The 20,559-nt window shown below is 44.3% G+C and overlaps 1 protein-coding gene across 3 annotated transcripts in view; it reads right to left on the bottom strand.

The window, feature by feature from the left end:
* The window catches only part of TRAK2 (trafficking kinesin protein 2), a 58,896-nt gene that overhangs the window by 24,569 nt on the left and 13,768 nt on the right, over nucleotides 1–20,559 (bottom strand). For all 3 annotated transcript variants that reach the window (XR_014778550.1, XM_084778674.1, XM_084778673.1), the window contains exons 2-4: nucleotides 8,680–8,953; nucleotides 3,039–3,233; nucleotides 684–760 (exon numbers count right to left, since the gene is read on the bottom strand). Coding sequence is in view for 2 of the 3 variants with exons in the window: in XM_084778674.1 (XP_084634800.1) it covers nucleotides 684–760; nucleotides 3,039–3,233; nucleotides 8,680–8,770 (363 nt within the window). In the remaining variant the exon portion in view is untranslated. The remainder of the gene's footprint in view (nucleotides 1–683; nucleotides 761–3,038; nucleotides 3,234–8,679; nucleotides 8,954–20,559) is intronic.

The raw sequence follows: 20,559 nt of genomic DNA on the forward strand, positions 1-20,559 counted from the left end.
TTGAGGAGATACCCCAAACTGCAGGTGTTGATTGAAATATAGTTGCTTTAAAAAAAAATTTTTTTTATTATTATCCGCATGTACACCTGCCTGCCAGAAGAGGGCACCAGATCGCGTTATAGATGGTTGTGAGCCACTATATGGTTGTTGGGAATTGAACTCTGGACCTTTGGAAGAGCAGTCAGTGTTCTTAACTTCTGAGCCATCACTCCAGCCCCTATAGCTGCTTTTTTAATGGGCAACTTGGCCCAGTAACAGCAGGGACAACTTAAAGGAGACCTTTTCAGGGCTGGAAATATGGCTCACTGGTTACGGGTTTGTACTGCCCTTGTAGAGGATCCAAATCCCAGTTCCAAGCACTCCCATTAGGCAGCTCTCAGCTCCCATGGCTGCAGCTTCCAGGGACCCAGGGCCTTCTGGGCTCCGAGGGCACTGACTCAAGAGCCTGCCCCCCAAATGAAAAGTAAAGCCTTTTAAAACAATTACTTCTTCCGAAGACGGAGGCCAGGCAGCTTTATGTCCGCCCAGAGCCGCAGGAGCCCTGCCACTTGGCATGCCAGCTGGCGCATCACTTGCTCAGCTGCAACAGTCAACGCCCAACAGCCCACGGCTCAGGCTGGGGGTCACGTCTCATTCTAAACATTTTAGGCTTTCATAGGAAGAAAGAAGAGATGCATGCCTACCTCTGCCAGGAGGTGTGTAACCATGTCAATGTCATTGTAGGTCTTGGTCATCTGCTCCACTCTGTCTGTGCCTAGGACTAAGACAGTTAAAACAACTCTTTATAAGCTTTAAACACGTCAGGTAACCTAAATTACCCACCCAAATCCAAAGGATCAACAAGCCCTACCCGTTTTACAGAAGTCATTGAGAAGAATAAAAATACACGTGAAAACAGTAGAAGAACAAGTGCTCATGAATGTAGCCCCAAAGATACATCAACCATTACAAAAAAGTGCACACTTACAATAAACTGAGAAAGTATCAAGTGGTCAAAGGCAACTAAGTCACAGCTACTTCTTTCTGCGCCGGGGAGGTGAATTTGGCGTGCTCACGGCTGAGGGTGCACTCAGGGAGGACGTTAACTGCTGTATGTTTTCATGAATTAAAGCTGCTGAGGCCTATGCTGCTATCACAGGACTGAGCTACAAAGTCCTCACCACTTAAAACTCAAGAAACAAAGAGAAAGGCGAATAGGAAATAGTTTTCCTTATAAAAATTCCCAGAAAATATCAACAATCAATAAAAGGAACACTAAATGGACTCAGTATGGTATAGATACACATATGTATATATAAATGTAATATAAATATACCTTGTTAAGGTATATTATGTAAAGCTAAATTATATTATACGTAAGCTAAAGTATGTTAGCATAGAAATGTAACAAAAATTACAGACTATGAGGTCATAAACTTGAGGGGGTATAGGACTGAAGGAGGCTAGAGGGAGGGGTGGAAATAATATAAATCATTTAATATTTTTTAATAAAAAAGACAATTTAGAGAGCCTTAACTTACTTCAGCTATTTAAAATATTAAGGCAGAAATACATCTTTATTTGGCCTTCTTCATATTTCAAGTTTAAACAATATTTACACCAACACACACACACACACACACACACACTTCGGAGCAGGTTAATAATTACTAGAAAATAAGCATTCCAAACGAAACAAGTCACCATTCTCTAACAACAGTCTGTCATTAAATGACTGGAAAATGAGATGCCTCGCCTGGGCTAAGGCCTGCTGCCAAGCCTGTGACCTCAGTTTGATCCCTGGAGCCCCTTGGTGGAAGGAGGGAACCAGTTCTCACAAGCTGTCCCCTGACTTCCTCCATCCGTGCATTATGGTAAAAGTGCCCCCACCATAAATAAATAAGTAAATAAACAAATGTAATTAAGATAAACATATATGTTATGGTACAAGTGCCCCTACCATAAACAAGCAAACAAACAAATGTAATTAAAAACAAAAACAAACCTAAAGTGCTCGCTCACTGGGAAAATGTATAGGATTTGATGCAATAACCTAAGCTAGTCAAATGATAGGACTTTCACAAACATATCAATGCTGAGCTTAGAGACTTTTATTACATATTTTGGCAGCTACTGTGTACATAAAAAACATTTTTATACTGAATAATAGTAAAACAAGTTTAAAAAACTCAAGAAGAAAAACCAAACTAAAATAAAATGGAAATAGGGCTCTGTACTTGGGACAAATTTGGCTCGGGCCTTCCACTGTAGGGTGACTGAGGAGAAATGAGGCCCACTGTGTAATTCACATGTGCTTCTCCTTGGGTGACTGAACGTACGCAGGAGCATGCCCGTAGTCCCTAGCACTCAAGCGGCGGAGGCAGCATGAGCAATCGGTTCAGGCCAGATGCACATGAGTTCAAGGCAGCCCAGGCTACATAACAGCTTGTCTTTCAAAATAAAATACAACAAGCTCATGCAGCTAAGGGCTATGCTCTTTAAGGGGCGGTGTGCTTCCGTGACTGTGTTTAATAAGGAGAGGTAGGAACCAAAAAGTCATCACACAAGATACCAAAGTACTGGGATAATAAATGCTGGCAGACAAAATACCAATATACAATTACAAGTAATTGCATTACTTTCTTTTTTGGTTTGTCAAGACAGGGTTTCTCTGTGTAGCCTTGGCTGTCCTAGACTCGCTTTGTAGACCAGGCTGGCCTCGAACTCACAGCGATCCGCCTGCCTCTGCCTCCCGAGTGCTGGCATTCAAGGCGTGTTGCACTACTTTGAAAACAGTTCTGTTCTCTCCTCACCCTGAGGAAAATGTTAAGTAAAGACAGAAGAAGTGTAAACTGTTTGCAAAGCTCAGTCAAAAGCATGGCACCAGGCCTCTCAGACCTGACAACTGTAACCTCTCCGTGTCCGGTCAGATAAACACTGAACAATGGCTGCCAAATGCTAAGTGTCTTAAAAGGCAATACTAAAACACCCCTGACCTTTACTTCCATGTACAGACTCTGGCTAGGTTAAAAACAAACAAACAAACAAAGGCAACTCACTCATGTATCGGAAGGTCTCTTCAGCAAGGACTGGAGAGAGGGTCTCGGCCGCATCCTGCTGCTGGTGTGATGACTGGGACCAGTCTTGGTTTTCATAGAGAAAGAGAGAATCTACCCTTAGCTTGTACTGTGGCAGCTGTTCTTCTAGCAGGTTCACCAGTTCGACTTCAGGGAGATCCTCATTGGAGCAGACATCTAAGAAAAAGAGTCCCCGGAAGTGAATCTAGTGTGTTGCATCTACCAAGCTCCGGTGAAATTAGTTTTCTGAAAGTAGGAAACCAGGTCTGGAGAGATGACTCAGCAGTTGAGAGCTGCCCTTCCAGAGGACCCAGGCTCAGATCCTGGCACCCACACGGCAGCTCACAACTGTCTGTAAATCCATTTCCAGGGGATCTGACACCCTCATACTTGCAGTCAAAACACCAATGTACAGAAAATAAAATAAAGTTTTTGTTTTGTTGTTTTTGTTTTTTTTAGAAAAAGAAATCAGGAAATCAAGTAACTGTTAGATAAGGTAATTTCTCCCCTGATTTTTATTAATATATTCCAGTGCCTTGAAAAGAGAACTTCTGAACTAAAAATCATATTACAAACTTAAATCATATGCTGCCTAAAATATATTGCTTAGTGATTATGAGCATGTTTTCAAAATTTAAAACAAACAGAATCATTTTTTATTTCCTTCTTTTTATCTACTTTAGTACTACTGAAAAGCAATCCATTTTAGCTTATATATTTGGGGCTGGGGAAGGGAACAAGAACAAGCAGCAGAAAACAGTCTGTTCATAGGGATAGAAACTGTATTTTCTTTAATAACAACGTTTGGACTTTGTGGAAGGACTCTTCAAAGTCTGGAAACGTTACACTTACTGTATTCTCGCAGCACCCACAAACAGGAAGAACGCTAACATTCATCAGGCTCTGCTAGTGGAATACACATTTTGTCCTTTTTACTTTGAAGATGGGGATATGCTTAAAGCACTAAATATGTAAGAAGAAAATATAAAAACGGAGGGAAAAGTAGTTTCCACCTAAATCCTCCCTTGCCAGCACTCGCCTTTACTATGGTACTTGGGGCTGAGCACCAACTTGTACGCCAGCTCTTGCTTGAGGCCTGGCTCTCACACTGCAGTGACACCGAGGCGGCTCAGTTCTCACCTCCGCCAGCTCTTGCTTGAGGCCTGGCTCTCACACTGCCGTGACACCGAGGCGGCTCAGTTCTCGCCTCCGCCAGCTCTTGCTTGAGGCCTGGCTCTCACACTGCAGTGACACCGAGGCGGCTCAGTTCTCACCTCCGCTTCTCCATCCGTAAAACTGAGCCGGTAACTGGAGGCACTTGACCTCCACGGTGGTTGTGTGAACAAAGCAATAAACCATGAAAACCACTTATTTCTTGGTACAGTGCCTGGCTCAGGTGGAGACAGTGCCTACATGTTAGCGGTCTCTTTGTATTTCCTCCTCTTGTGTGTGCGTGTCAAGCTGTGCATGTGGAGCTCAGGGAACAACCTGCCGTGCTGGTCCTCACCTCCTACCCTGTCTGAGGCAGGGAGTGGCTTCTGCCACTGTGTAGGTGTGCCAGGCTGGATAGCCTGCAGGCTTCGGGACTTTCCTGTCTCCAGCTCTCATCTCTGAAGTATGTCATGGTGCGTGACAAGTGCTTTATCCACCGAGCCAGCACCCTAGCCTGGCTCTTTTTGTTATTGTTTTACAACCATGCCTTTAGACCTTGTAGTGGTTACGCTAACTGTCAACCTGGCGGGATCTACAGTCACCTAGGAGACGGGCCTCAGGAAATGGAGTGGGGTTACTTTGTTATGTGACTGGAGGTGGGGAGACCCACCGCAGGCTCTCGAACAGCTGACATTACCATACAAACCTCTACCCAGGGCCTGAGTTCTGCAGGTGCCCACTCTCCTATTTTCACTCTTAATACTAGAAAGTACATGGGCTTTGACGTCAAATCTGACTCTTCCGCCCATTAGTGAGGGGCTACTCGTCACAAGCCTCGTCTCTCCTGAGCCCCACTCCCCACACATTTGCAAGATGAGGAGAATTGCCTAGTACGCCCAGGGGCATACTTGGCACACAGCAGACATCCAGTGAATACTGCAGCTGTCACTAGTCTCTCACACGCAGTCTCCCGACACAGCTGGGGCTTTCTTAGGTGTCTACTCCCGGCTTCATGTTTACAGATTACCCAGCATTTAGCAACTCCCAAAGTTAGTGTTTACAAACAAGAGTTATCTCTTTCAGCACAATTAAAATACCAGGGCTTAAAATGGAGGAAGTCCAGGATGTCAGAGCCGCCCTCCTACCTTCAGGAGATCTGGCGTTTCCTTTGTGGGAGTATAAAGAAACATGCTCTAGCTGGCAAAGAAGAACCGTTTAAGAAAATTCGCTTTGAAAGAGTACATTCCTATCGGTGCAGCACCAGGCCTGCGCCATCGCACATCCCCATCAGCAGGAAGAGAGGCAGCGGCCTCGTAAGCACAAGAGGAGATGTGGGCACTTAGGCCTCAGTCAGCCCTAAGGAGGCGTCTAGCCCTGGCAGAACTGCTGCCTGAGCCCTGAGAACACAGCCACGCTTCACCATTACCAGCTCAAGTGACTGTGCACGTTCTGCTTGCTGTACACGCAGCACAGATCGCCATTTGAGCACTTACATAAGAGAAACGGACTACAAAGTCATGCACAGCAAAGCACGCCAGGCGCTGATGGAGATGCGAATGCAAGCAATGCCCATCATTCCCTTCCCTTCCACACACTCGCCCCCTTCCAGTCACACTGCCTCCGTTTACATCCACAGGTTCTTTTTGGTTTCTTCAGAACTGGGCACCCAGAGCTTGAGTGCCCTTAACACACTCAATTCATCCTCCAAACTTTCATCATAGGACTCTCCTATTTAAAGGCATGAATTTCATCTCTCCGGAATACATACATACCACACACACACACACCACACACACACACACACACACACACACACACACACACACACACAGAGCTCTACCTCACTGAATACCTGAGGCAATTAAAGTATCTCTGCGCTTGGGCTGGAGAGATGGCTCAGAGGTTAAAAGCACTGACTGCTCTTCTAGAGGTCCTGAGTTCAATTCCCAGCATCCACACGGTGGCTCACAACCATCTATAATGTAATCTGATGCCCTCTTCTGGCCTGCAGATGTACATGCAGACAGAGCACTGTATACATTAAAAAAAAAAAAAATCCTGGTCTGGAGAGATGGCTCAGAGGTTAAGAGCACTGCCTGCTCTTCCAGAGGTATTGAGTTCAATTCCCAGCATCCACATGGTGGCTCACAGCCATTTATAATGTGATCTGGTGCCCTCTTTTGTCATGTAGGCACACATGCAGGCAGAAGATTGTATATATAATACATAAATAAATAAATAAATCGTAAAAAAGAAAGAATACTAAAGTATGGACCAATCTAACAAAGATGAAACATGACCCTAAAACAAGACCTTTATCACCAAATGATTCCTCAAAACAAAACTGAGCTCTCGACAGAAATATCACATATCTAGAATACAGCAGGAGCTCATGGCTCAACATTTAAACATTTGATTTTTGCATGAATAACATAAATCTAGAAATGATCGATCACTGCACATGAACAGCTGCTCCATGGCCTTAGTCACCAAGGGAATTAAGGAAGACCCCAAGAGGCTGCAGAGCCCACTACAGGAACAGCTCACAGCCATGGGCTGGCCTCCCAGGTGCTCATGGTGTGCGGGCAGCAGTTGGCACAGCAGAGCCTGAAGCCTCTGCTGGCCTTAAGGACAAGTTTTATCAGAGCACAATCACGCTCATTCTTTCACAGACTCTATGGCTGTTATCACAGCAAAGAAGGTTAGTTCCAACTTATTGGCATAAAAATAATTTTAAAAGCACAAATTAAAAAATCTTGCCGGGCGTGGTAGTGCATGCCTTTAAGGGAGGCAGAGAGGCAGGCAGATCTCTGTGAGTTTGAGGTCAGTCTGGTCTACAAAGTGAGTTCCAGGACAGGCAGGGTACACAGAGAAACCCTATCTCAGGGGGGAAAAAAGGCAAAATGAACAAACAAACAAACAAAAAAGAAATAGAAAAAGAAAAATCTGAAAAAGCACCTTGCCACCAAAAGGACAAACTCAATTCATCTCACGTTCTAGTGCAAGCAAGTTTTGTCCACAGACGGGCAGAGCGGGCTGAGAGGAGCCCGCAGCTGGAGGCGAGGCCTGGAGATCTGGATGTGAGAGAGCTGGACGGCATGCTATACAGCCCTGGAGCTCGACTGCACCAGTCACATACTGGTCAACACTCAAGCAGTACACGTCAAATGGGTGGCACCTTCTCTAGCTTAGTAAACACGGGATAATACAGCTGAATGAAAAGCAGCCTTGGCTTCTCTTTGGACTTGGGCTTTTAGAAAAGCAGGACCACACACTGATGGGTTCTGAGGAAATACAATACATTAATGTATCCTTAGCAAATGTAAGTCTTAACAAGTGAGGTGATCTAGAAAAGGCTACACAGGCCAGGCATTGTGAGCTAATGACTTATTACTAAGTCGATGATGATGATGATGTGTGTGGTGTGTGTGTGTGTGTGTGAGTGCTGGCACACGTGTGTCACAACAGGTATGTAAGGGAATGCTCAGAAGTGGGTTCTTGCCGCTGTCCTTGTTGAGGCAGGGTCTCTCTTATTTCCGCTACTAGTTGGCGCAGCTCTGCCTGCGCCTCCCGCTCCTTACAGGAATGCTGCCATTACAGCTGCTTCTGTCGGTCCAGCTTTTTTCCTTTTATGCGAGATCTGGGGGTTGAACTTGAGTTGAAAGGTTTGAGTGGCTACTGCTTTCCTCACTCAACCACCTCCCTGGCTCCATGTAGTGAGTTTTAAAACAAAACTTTAGGGAAAATATACTTCTGAGTATTCTGAGTTTGTAAAAAGGATTTTTTAAAACCTATTTTTGTCTGTTTCTGTCTTTGTGAGTGTATGTGTGTGCAGATGTGTCCATGACGAGAGCAGAGGAGGACACTACATCCCCGCTCTGCCATTCTCCTCCTGTTCTTTTGAGGCAAGGGCTGAACCAGAAACCACGGAAGCTTCAGAGACCGTCTGTCTCTGCCCCACTCAGATGCAGTGCTGCAGGCATGTGCAGGACACCCAGCTTGTTAAATGGGTGCTGAGGTCCAAACGTTGGTCCTCATGATGGCGCAGCAAGTTTCTTAACTAACAAACCAATTGCCAGCTCCTGAGGTTTTTCCACTTTTTTAAAATTTAATTTAATTTGTCAAATTATTTATTCTTGCAGATATAACATCAAGTGCCTACCACTCTGTTTGCATACCCTCCCCAGTCCCAAGAGCCTCTTGTGTGCCTGGCACTGTGGTCCGATGCTTGTAGGTAGACAAACACATGGCACTTATACAATTCCTGCTCACAGGGGCTCAGTGAGTATTCGGGGGTTGGGCCCAGATAAAGAACTACAGAGGAGGCAGGCTCTGATAAGGCAAGAGGAGAGTGAGGGTAGACTGTTACAGGACCACTAGGCTGCAAAGGGAGGTCACACAGGTCACACTGGGGGATGTGCATGCTATCCCGTAGGAAATGGCACGTCAACATTGTAACGCTGAAACTCACCAGTGATGCTCTCCGAGTCTCTGTGATTGCTGCTCATGAGGTTTTCTTTAGCTGTTGGTGAGGTGAAAATGGCATTCTGGGATTGACTCATGCAGAATCCGTTCCTGCTTTGGTTGAAAGGGGCAGCCTTGGTATGACTCAGGGTCAAGGAAATCCATTAAGCCATCTAGTAAAGAGATGGGCGTGGTCATGTGGCTATTTTCTTAGTCGAATGACATGTGCAGCCGCAAGCGCAGCGCTCTCATGTGATTATCACCCCTTGGACAGTCATGGTCTAAAACAAAGAACAGACCAGGAGGTTAGAATTCAGCATGCTCTTTAATAACAGGACTCTAATTTCCTGGCATGCCTGTCATTAAGAATGTTTTTCTAGCTGGGTGGTGGCGGCGGCACACGCCTTTAATCCCAGCACTTGGGAGGCAGAGGCAGGCGGATCGCTATGAGTTCAAGGCCAACCTGGACTACAAAGCGAGTCCAGGACAGCCAAGGCCACACAGAGAAACCCTGTCTCGAAAAACCAAAACCAAACCAAACCAACCAATGAAACAAACAAAAGAATGTTTTTCTATGATATACACAACAACATGAGTAAATCTCAACGTAATTAAGCTGGGGAAAAAAATCAGCTCATCATTTATGATTCCATTCTTATATGAATTCTAGGGGGAAAAAAAAAATATATATATATGGTACCAAATAGCAGATCAGAAGTGACTCAGGCACAGGGGAAGAGTTTGGGGCTTCAAAGTGCACAACCACGATGTCAAATGTAATCCAATTATACAGCTCAAGTATAAAGTTGGTACATATCACATTTCAATATAGTTATAAACTTTTACAGAAAATCAACTCATTACTATAGTCGCCTATTAGAGAGTAGATACAGGAGCACAAGGCCTGGAGAGGAAGCACACGCTCGCCGGGTTCTTATACTGTATATGGAATTGTGAGATGCTACTTGAAGGCAAACTGTGACAGTGGAAAGATGTACCTGATGAACCAGGAAGCAAATAACATAATAACTCAAGATTTATAGATAATAAACCAATAAAAGTGAAAAAATGAAATGATTTGCTCAACTCTGGCCACTACTAGCATTCAGGTCATTTGTGTGGAACACACTGAATGCACCTTAGCAGCACTGGCCTGGCCTGACCAGGTGCTAGGAGAGCCTCCTTTCCAGGCCTTCTAGATGCAACAGGCAAAATGTCTGCAGTTGCTGAGAGGTGTCCCTGTGGGCAAAACTGCCCTGAACTGAGAACCCCGGATATAAAAGAAACAACATCACTCAATTAAAATAAGTGAAAATGTAAATAAAGTATTTTTATCTGCTAGACTATCAAATGCTAAGCTTTACTCATTCTTGAATAGACACGGCATGAAAAAGAGACTGTTTCAAAGCTCTGCTGACAGCAGTGTACATTGCTATAGGATTTTAGAAGGGCTTTTCCAATGTCTACTGAGCTTTTAGCTGCACGGTAACTGCAACTCAATTCCACCAACAAAACTAACATAATGCAGATAGTCACCGAGCATGTGAGACACAGAGACAAGGATGCCCAGGCAGTACTGACCTAAACAGTTTTTCAAAAGTGCACACACACAAGTGGATGTCTGTAATGATATGTTGTAGTAATGCATATATGCAATGCATAATGCTTTAATACTTTAGTAATGTGCATGAAAAAATCACAGTCCAAGCCAGGTGTCTGTAATTCCAACACGCAGGAAGGAAAGGCAAAGGAGAGTGAGTCTGAGGCCAGCCTGGGCTACATAGAGAGTTTCAGGGGAACCTACACAGCTTAATGAGACCTGGTTTCAAAGAATCAAAGAGCCAGGCATGGTGGCACTCTCCTTTAATCCCAGCATTTGGAAGGCCAGAGACAGGTAGATCTCTGTAAATTTGAGGCTAGCCAGTACTATATAGTGAGATGTTCTCATAAAGAAACATTAAGACAAAAACAAACAAAGGTGGCAATGCACTACACACACACACACACACAGAGAGAGAGAGAGAGAGAGAGAGAGAGAGAGAGAGAGAGAGAGAGAGAGAGAGAGATACTTGACAGAAAAAGCTTCCTAACCCTTGATCAAGTGAAATAAAAATTCAGTCAACAAAATACTAGAATGTAAAACTACGATTTGCAAGATCCACTTCTGACAGCTGGGTTTCCTTTTCCATTTACAGACTTGTAATTAGACTACAGAAACAGACGTCTACTCTCTAACCCCGTAAGTGCATTGAAAAGTAACTTTCAATTTCTAAGAAAGCCTTTTATTCAAATAGGAAGTACAAATTTGCCCCTGAAGGAAGGTAAAGGGTGGGTAGTAAAGAGGGAAAGTGAAAAATGACGAGAATTACAGTATCTCTAACTGGTTCAAGTTGATGACGATGACTCTTCCTTCTCCTCCTCCTCTAAATCATGACTTGATCAAAGACCACTGTGAAAAATTTAACTGTAACCTTGAGACCATCTGCCTATCGATCTGTAACACACCAGCTGTTTTATTCTTACATTGATGCTGTCAGTACGCCTCCCCCATTCTTTTAAAGCGATTGTTGCACGTATTCCTGGCTTATCCTGAACTCACTACACTGTAGATGAGGATGACCTTGAACTTCTCATATTGCCTCCACCCCCTGGAATGACAGGGCTGAGTCACCATGCTGGCTTCCATTGGTTTCTTCTTCTTCTTCTTCTTCTTCTTCTTCTTCTTCTTCTTCTTCTTCTTCTTCTTCTTCTTCTTCTTCTTCTTCTTCTTCCTCTTCTTCTTCTTCCTCCTCCTCCTCCTCATTCTCCTCCTCCTCTTCCTCTTCTTTTTTTAATTTTCATGTTTATAAGTGCTTTGCCTACCTGCACATCTGTGTACTATGTGCATGCCTGGTGTCTGAAGAAGCGAAAAGAGGGTGCCAGATCTCTTGCAGCTGAAGGTACTGACAGTCGTGAGCCACCAGGCTGGGCTCAAACCCAGGTCCTGAAGAGCATGCTTCTCACCTCTGGGCCATCTTTCCAGTCCTCCATTTCTGTTTTTTTAACCTTACTTCTTAATATTTATACATATCACCTAAGAATACAGAAAATTATGGGCAGGTTCTGATTAGGGGTTCACACCTTTGCTCTAGAGAACTGCCTTTTATATTCTCTCTGGAGTTTTCTTGATGATTTGGTCTGAACACTTGCATACAAGAATAGAGAAAACTAGACTGAACTTAGAACTAAGCCCGTGGTAAGAGTCACACAGAAAGAATGCAGACCTCCAGGGCAATTCAGGAAGCTGCCCCGCCTGCACATGGTACGCCAGGTCAGGGCTGATTTAGTAGTGTAGCAGTGTTCCTGGGAACTCCAGAAGTCAGGCCGCAATCTAAACTCGATCTCCTTAGTCAAGGCCATTTGGGGGTGGCAGCAGCCACTGCAGCAGTTTACGGATATTGATGTTAATGTCAGAATTTTAATCTCATTTAACCGTGCTTCCGACCTTGTGCCCATTACTTAACATTTCTGAGTTTTATTTCTTTTTTCCAAGATGGGGGCATTCACAAATAAAAGGGGTCAGATATGAAGACTAAACAAAAAATAAAATTTCCTAGTCCGACATCTGAGACACAGCAGGCACTCAATGCTCACTCTTTAGCTTTTCTCTATCCTGTAAGCCCAAGGAAAACTATTTCTTAAGTCGCTGGCCTGTCTGAATACGGCACAGACACACCTGAAGGTCAGCTGAGTAATTGTCTATCGGAAAGAGACAAGAACCAAGAGGATTGAACAAGTGGCCTAAGGCTGGGGCCACTGAGAAGGATTAGCAGCAGAGTTCATACCCTGCGGACGTGCAGGAAGCTCATTTGTGATGGGAAATCTTCCAAGTCTACAATGTGACAGCCACCGAGAAAGCTCTCCCTGAAGCTATCCCAAGCTACGGTAAGAGCTTAGCCACCATCAACACGTGACCTCCTAGTTATGGAGGTCAGAGGCATGAACCAGCTCTGCTGCCAGGCACTAAGGTGTCGGCGAGGCCATGCTTCAGGGCTCTGGGCCTCTGCTCCCATCCTGAAAGCCAGCAGCATGGCGCCTTCCAACCTCTTCCTGTTTCCAGTGTCACACTGCTGGCTTCTGCTGCCAGATCTTCCTCTGCTTCTCTTTGTTTCTTTCTTTTTTTCTTTCTTATAAGGATCCTATAATCAGTGTTTACGGCCCAAGTGGATACTCCAAGATAAACTCCTTCTCAGGATCCTGGCTGCAAAGTCCCTGTGCCTAAGGTAGCATTCACAGGTTCCAAGGACTCGGAGCTGGATGGTGTTAAAGGCTGTGATTCAGGTGACCACAATGGCTAAGAATCTGAATCCCAGGGCAGCCACATGCTGGTTGCACAGTGTGTCACCTCCTTCCGTCATGTGTGCCAGGGCATGGAACTCAGATCCACAGGCTGGGTGAAGTGCCTTTCCTGCTGAGCCTTCTCGGAGGCCCTGGCTGTGGAATTTTGCACAAACTACTTAACACGTTTTTCCATCTGCTAACTGGGCTCAACAGCAGGACCCGCTTGCGGGCTTTGTGATGAGGATAAAGGAGCTGTGAGGGTGGCCTCAGGGCCACTGGGGCAGTGGTGAGACCGAGGGAAAGGCTGGCAACTGCTATGTAAATAGTGCACTCATCTTTCTACCACCACCAAAGTGTTATTTTATTGTGATTATTATCAGTGTTATCTAGCCTTTCCCAATGGCTGGCACAGTGGAAAGGCTTACCACCCACGGCTGGATGGCATCTTCTCTCAGCACAGCACGCCGTGCTTCCTGGGTGTCTTCTGACCGAGATCTGGCCTGGGGGCAGCCATTTTTTTTCTTTTAATGTATGAATAAACAGGAAGCAACTCTCGGAAACTAAACTCCGGCAAGCACCTCCCATACAGTTCTTTGTCCCTCTTCTGTGTCACTTCCTTTCTCTGCTGGTTCTTTATTTAATCTTTTTAGCTACCAAGCCAAGCACTGCATATTTAACAAGAAACGGACCTCTGTAAAAATGCACATTTAGGAGAAAATCAAGTAAAATAACCAACTAACTTGTTTCAATAAGAATGGGAATTAAACGGAACCACCAAAGCGTGTCGCTGTTATAATCATTGCTGGCACAAGACATCATGACAAGGATTAGTTCCTTGGCTCAGCTGGCAGTGAGAGCCTAATGGAGACACTGTGCCTGAAAAAGAAGTTGATACTTCCTTAAAACAGGAGACGTTGGACAAAACAGCCCCATGGAAAAGACTAGAAACTCAGGGAAATCCACCTTATGGGAAGGCAGAGCCTGGAATTACAGTAAATGCACATTTAATGAAATACATTGAAAATATATCTTAAGTTTTCATTTTACCAATACTGTGGGGATTTCCTTGACACATGTGCTGGCTGCTGAGTTGTGTGAAAGAGTGGGAACAAAGCCCCCCACCGATCTGCAGCAGCTCCCCAGGCTGTGGCAAACTTAGCCCGACCTCAGGCAGGCTCTTAAAAAACGAAAGAAGCATATCTTGCTTCTACATGAGATGATTAACGTTTGAACAAAACTAAATCTGGCTATACCTTAGGTAAAATTTACCAAAACTTCACAGGAACTACTGTGCCACATCTAGACTGCTATGCCCTTCATGCTAAGAGCTACATGGAAAGGCGTGGGGAGTTTATGCAACATTGAGACAGGAGATTCTCAGAACAAGGCTCGCAACCAGATATGGGGGATACAGAAATTAGCATTTGAATTACACAATAACCTTATGCCAGTAGACATCTTGAAGGTGGAGATCACACACTGCACCCAGTGGCGAGGTAGCAGAGAATGGGCTACATCCAGTACAGCAGCTCTAACAGCAATTTGTCCATGTTCCTTTGTTTCCTAACTGCCATTCAATTTAATAACCAGTAGTGTTTTCAGAATATGAAATACACAGAGGCAGCTTCTGCTTATAGACAAACTGGACCCAAAAGGCTGTTATGTCCACAAGGTAAGCATCCAAACCCATAAATAAGATTTAGGCTTTGGGGGCCAACACTTCCTCCCACGTGACATATTTTGGGCTTGTTTGTGTGCCGACACCAACATCTGTGGAAGCAGGTGACTCCTCCCTGCCACAATCTCCACCGCCAGAAGGGAGGTCACCCCTGGCAAGGACGGCACCCCACAGCAGAGCTTCACTTGAAGATAAGAAAGGCCTGAGCCCTGGGTGCTGGCTGTGGTTTGATAAATTTCCACAGAAGCCCTCTATCGCCCACTCCACACACTCAGCCTTTACGCTCTTAACTCCTAAGCTGTACCTGAGTTTCCCTCCGAGGAGGCAGTCCACGTGAACAGCGGTCCTCTGCCCAAGCCACTTCAGAGCATCACGTCATGTTTCTTCACCCCTGCCTGATCACTAGTGGCAGAGGCGGCTCTCTTCACACACCACAGAACTGTCTTTCATAAACATCTCTATTATCTAGCGACATACGTGCAATGCACTTTGAATCCCCAAATCTCCCACCACCGCTGCTTTAAGGCAAAACGGAATTTGTAATACTTATGTACTTTTTGAAACACGGTCAGGCTGGCTTCAAACTTGCTATAGCTGAAGATGATCATGGCTTTCTGACCCTTCTGCCTCCACCTCTTGAACGATGGGATGACAGGTGTGTGCCACCATGTCTAATTTACTCAGTGCTGGGGCTGGTGCCGAGGGCTTTCATACACGCCCATCAAGCGTGTATGAATTTCATTCAAAACCTCAGTTATAAGTTTGAAGGAGAGTCTGTGCTTCAGAAGATTTGCAAGAAAGTTACTACATAAGACCAAGACAAGGCTTCTCAGCCCACCCACTGCAACAGGTGAGGGACTGCTTGGCACATACTCAAGAAGCCTGGAGAAGTCTGCCTGGTACCTGCTGAGCAAAGGCACGTGTGTTCATTGTAGTTTTGAAGGTGTCCTGCTCACCCTATTGAGGTAGCAATGGATACTGTGTCTCTGTGTTTTGTTCAACAAATGGAATGAGAAGAAAATAGAGTGCTGATCCGTATCTGTGACTCAAGACCTTCGGCTGACCCCGTCCTGAATACAGCTGAAAGATCTAAGAGCAACAGAGAAGAAGTCTTGGTAGGTGAGGTGCCACTGTGAGCTGATCACTTTCACAGAACAGGAGTGTATTCTCCAGCCTGGGGTCTACTTTCCACACTCCCTTTTCATCTGAATTGGGGGTGGGGTGGAGCAGGAACCCAAAGCAAAGAGCTATTTATTATGAACTTTGTTCAAGAAAGCAAAGTGTGGTCTTTACTGGGTACTTAAACAGTATATTTTCTCCACCTTGATAATTTACATTCCAGGCATGCTGGGTGCTAAATACAGCATTTAATAGGGATTATCACTATCTTTGGATTTTATTTTTATAGCACCATGAAAGCTAAGCATGTCAGTACATGCATACACTGGTACTCAAGAGTTGAGGGTGAGAAACAGGAAACAGCTCCTTTCATTGTGAGGGACTATGACACAGTGCAAACTGCATAACTCACTCTCAGACACTTTGCACTTCTCACTAGTTCTCCATATTCCTTAATTTCTAAGGAAGTGAAACTGGAAAATAATCACATCTGTTTAACTTAATCTCACTGGAAATGGGAACAGTATTTACCCCTTACAGGACTGTTTATTTATAAAACATATGTAACCGTATTTAATATATAATGAGCATTACCTATTTAATATGTTAAACTATTGGTGTGTGTGTGTGTGTGTGTGTGTGTGTGTGTGTGTGTATGTGAGAGAGCGAGAGGTGGGTGAGGGGAGAGAGAGAGTGAGCAGGAGTGTACATGCCAAAGTCAAAGGACAGCTAGAGTAAGTTCTGTCCTTAAACCATGAGTCCTGGAGGTCAAAGTCAGATCGTGGGGTTCGCTGATCAAGTACTTTTACCCACTAAGCCATCTCCTGGCTCAATAAGCATTATTATGTTTTAAATATAGTGTAAAAGTTAAGTACTTAGAGTAGAAATGACAGTTACAAACAAACCTTTCACAGCCCCTGGCCATCTGGACACATAGCTCAGGCAGCTCTGCCTTCCTGCCTTGCTGACGGCCCTTCTTAGAGCAGCCTGCTAAGGAGTCTCTGGAGCTGCCACTAGCCACGATGTGGGAGGGGCGCTAAGAGAAGTGCCGTGCCTCTGTAACCACTGCAAAAGCTTCTTATACACAGTTCTTTTCCAATAAAAATCTCAGACTGGCGCAGCCATTCCAAGGCTCTCAGGAGCAACAACTTGGTACCCTCAGACCAAGAACTATCTACTCCAAAGAAATGTGATGTCAGCTATAGAGACACCACCTGTAGCACTGTTCATGACAGGAAAGCAGGGACCCACTCCCTTTAAAGCCTGGGTGAAATGCAGTAGAGAAACACCGCGGGGCAACATGCACCAGAATCAATGCCAGGTGAAGAGGGCAACTATCAATACCACTTGGATAAGTGAAATATCCTCCACATTTAATTTGCATACTTAGTATTTATAAATATATTCAAATGTTTGCCTTTGGTGTGAAGAAAGTGAAACTCTGAAGTTACAGGGTTTTAAAAGGACTACTAAAAGCCCCTGAGATGTTCAAGACCTGTTGCTGTTTGGCAGTTTGCTGTGTAATTATTGTTGCAGCCTTTCCACCTGCACAGGCTAAGCTTGCTCCTAGGCACGGCCACAAGTGCCGGGTGGGACGCCCTGATCACTGCAGTGCTCTGAGGGAAACCCATGTGGCACAGTTCCGCCATCATGGTGTCTGCTGGAGCCTAACCGTTGCTCCTGAGCTATGCAGGTTCAACAAACAGAAGGGTAAGAGCATGAAAAGCCTCAGTGTCGATGCTCCTATGGAGTGTGGCTGCTAAGCTGGGAAACACACAGCGGTGAGGTGCATCAGAACACACGGCGGTGAGGGGCAAACATGGTGAAAGTTCAAGCACGGTGCATGATGAAGCGTATTCCTCCATTTCATCTGCCGAGACCAGCCACAGGCTGCACAGCACATTTCTATTCAGTTGTTTTACCTTTTCCGAAGCAAAGAGAAAACATAACACACACATACTCATGTACGTACTTTTGTCTCTCGTTATAAATATGATTAAGTGCATCTAAAAATTTAAGACAGCATACAAAGTATCAAATAAAAATTACTCATGACTTTCACCCTCCTTCACAAGATACAATATTTAGCTGTTAGCAAACTATTTATTTTTCCATGTTAACATATTAGCTATCTAGCTGATGTACTCATGACTATCCAGAATTTAGAATATAAATTACATAATCACCAATTATTTCCATCAATGATTTCCAGGCAGTTAATAGGTTATTAATTCACTTTAAAACTCAAGCATCTGTAACAAGACTCAGCGGACATTTTCTGTAGAGTCAGGCCCTACAAGTTTTAGTGAAGCCAGAGGCCATCTGTTGCACAAGGTTGTTGTTTTCTTTTGTTGATTCCTTGAAACATCACCAACCACAGCACAACACCACCCTTCTTGGCTGATGACACCCAAGCTCTTGTTGGCTGCCATGGCATGTCTGTACACACATTACAAGACCAAAAGGCCATACCACATGGAACACAACACGGAACACAACACGTGCAAGTAAACCGAGGAAGCTGCGCTGGTAAAACTATGCTTCTCCACAGGAATTTCATTTGGTGCTTGATGTCTCAGAGTAACAATAGTAAAGGACAGAAGAGTTATAGTAAAATGCTTAAAAGAACAGGATGTGGGGTACATGCCTGTGATCCCAGCACTCAGGAGGCAGAGGACGGGGCGGGGGATGTGGCGGGAGGAAGATACTAAAATAGGCTTGCCTGCTGTTTATGTATCTTTAGTTTCAGGCCTTTCTTCCCTCCATGAACCCTCTTTCCCCCAGTCTCACTGTTATGGATGGTGAGAAACTTGACAAACCAGTACTATTCGGCAGTCAAAAGTCATTCAGGGTTAGTCACATGATAGTTTACTCAAAAGAAATGGGATAGAAAACAATGCTAAATATAAACTCCAAATGAGCAAACGGGGTGCATCATTTTTCTAAGAAAAACAATTTGATGTTTAAATTCTATCCTGTTAAATAAGCATTATCTTCTCTATGTCACTTGGCAAAAGAGATAAAGGTATATAATGTAAAAATCAAAACATTTTAATCAATGTTTTCCATGATAGGTTTCTTACAAGTTTAATATGCAATATTTAAATAGTTGAAAGTTTGATAGCTGAAGAAACTGTGTGACTAAAAGCAGCATTGGATTTTCCCAGAGTAAAGTTCACACTGTCCTCAGCTAAACCGCAGGTGGAACAGCTTCCCTCAGGAGGAGGCTGTGGGGACATGCTTGGTAAGCACGTGGGCCAGGACTGGCCGCAGCCCAACCACCAGGGAATATGTGGACAAGTCACTCAGAGTGGAAGGTCAAAGAAGCTAAGCTGCTCCGAGGGAGGCCGGGGAGCAACAGGCCTTCCTGTTCCTGAGGAGAGGGAGCAGAGGACAGCAGCTCAGGGCCACAGGAATGCCGAGGCCGCAGAGCCCTTAGGAGGGTTTTGGCCATCCATCTCTTGAGTCTTGGAGGGTCTAGAGCAGCAGTTCTCAACCTGTGGGTCGTGACCCCTTCGTAGGGGATGTCGAATAGCCCTTTATAGGGGTTATATATCAGATATCCTGTGTATAGGATAGTTACATTATGATTCACAACAGTAGCAAAATTGGTTATGAAGTAGCAATAAAACTAATTTTTGGTTTGCGTCACTACAACATTAGGAGCTATATGTTAAAGGGTCATAGCATTAAGAAGGCTGAGAACCAATGGTCTACATATTCTGCTGTCATGTGGGTTACAGAAGCACTAAAACATTAGCTCATGGGGTACTTGCTCTCAAAAATTTACATCTCAGGATATTAATAAAACCATCAGTTACTTCAAATCTTTTTTAAACAAGAAAAATGAACATCTATATGACTACAGCAATGGATAAAATGGAAAAAAAATGAATAGAGGTCTTTAAGTGGGTAACACAGAGTGAGTAGTATAAACATGTTTTGTGGATTTCCTGTTATCTTAACGGAGGCATTTTATGTAACAGGTTCTGAATATATTGTAAATACGTCTGTATTTCTGGGAGGAAACAAACCATCCCAGCAAGCCAGAAAGCACAAGTGGTAAAATTAAGACACCAGATTACAACAAGAGGTTGGCAATCGAGTTTCTATATCCACAGAATATTAAGAACTAACTAAAAAGATGCAACCATGCTGTCAGATGTAGGACTATTCCTGTAAAACCTGCTCTTCAAACAGCTAAGGCCCTTGAAACAGCACGTTCAATGCAGTAGTAAAAAATACTAAAATTCTAAAAACAACAGCAGGAAAAAACTTAGGCTCATATAGTCCCTATATGCCTTTAACAAAAAAAATTAATTGGTCTTGGTATTAAAGCCATCAAAAATCCTTCAGTTGCTTAAAAATTGTAGAACTTAGAGCTTTCAGAAGCAGAAGCTCCCATACGTCAGGCGCCCAAAGCAAAACTGCAGGCACCATGGCTCCGCAGACAAGGCATGCTGTGCTCACAAACGGCCAGGGATAGGGGCAGCTTAAAGAGGACTGAGTCACAGTCAGATGAAGGGATGTTTATTACAAACGTATGCATAAGCAATGTAGCTCTGGAATTAATTATCTGCATACCTAAGACATGAAAGTGGTAATTCTATCACACAAAAGAATTTTCAATTAGATTTGTCATAGACCTAAGCCTTGTTTTTCAAAGCCAGTTGTCACAAGCATCCTAGGACTTTTAAGGCAAGGTTACCTTTTCTGAGGTTTATTTTTTGTTTATGTGTAGGAGTGTTTAGCCTGTGGTGTGCACCACAT

The sequence above is a fragment of the Acomys minous genome (genome assembly GCF_964271855.1).
Source record: "Acomys minous genome assembly, chromosome: 4".
Lineage (NCBI taxonomy): Eukaryota > Metazoa > Chordata > Mammalia > Rodentia > Muridae > Acomys > Acomys minous.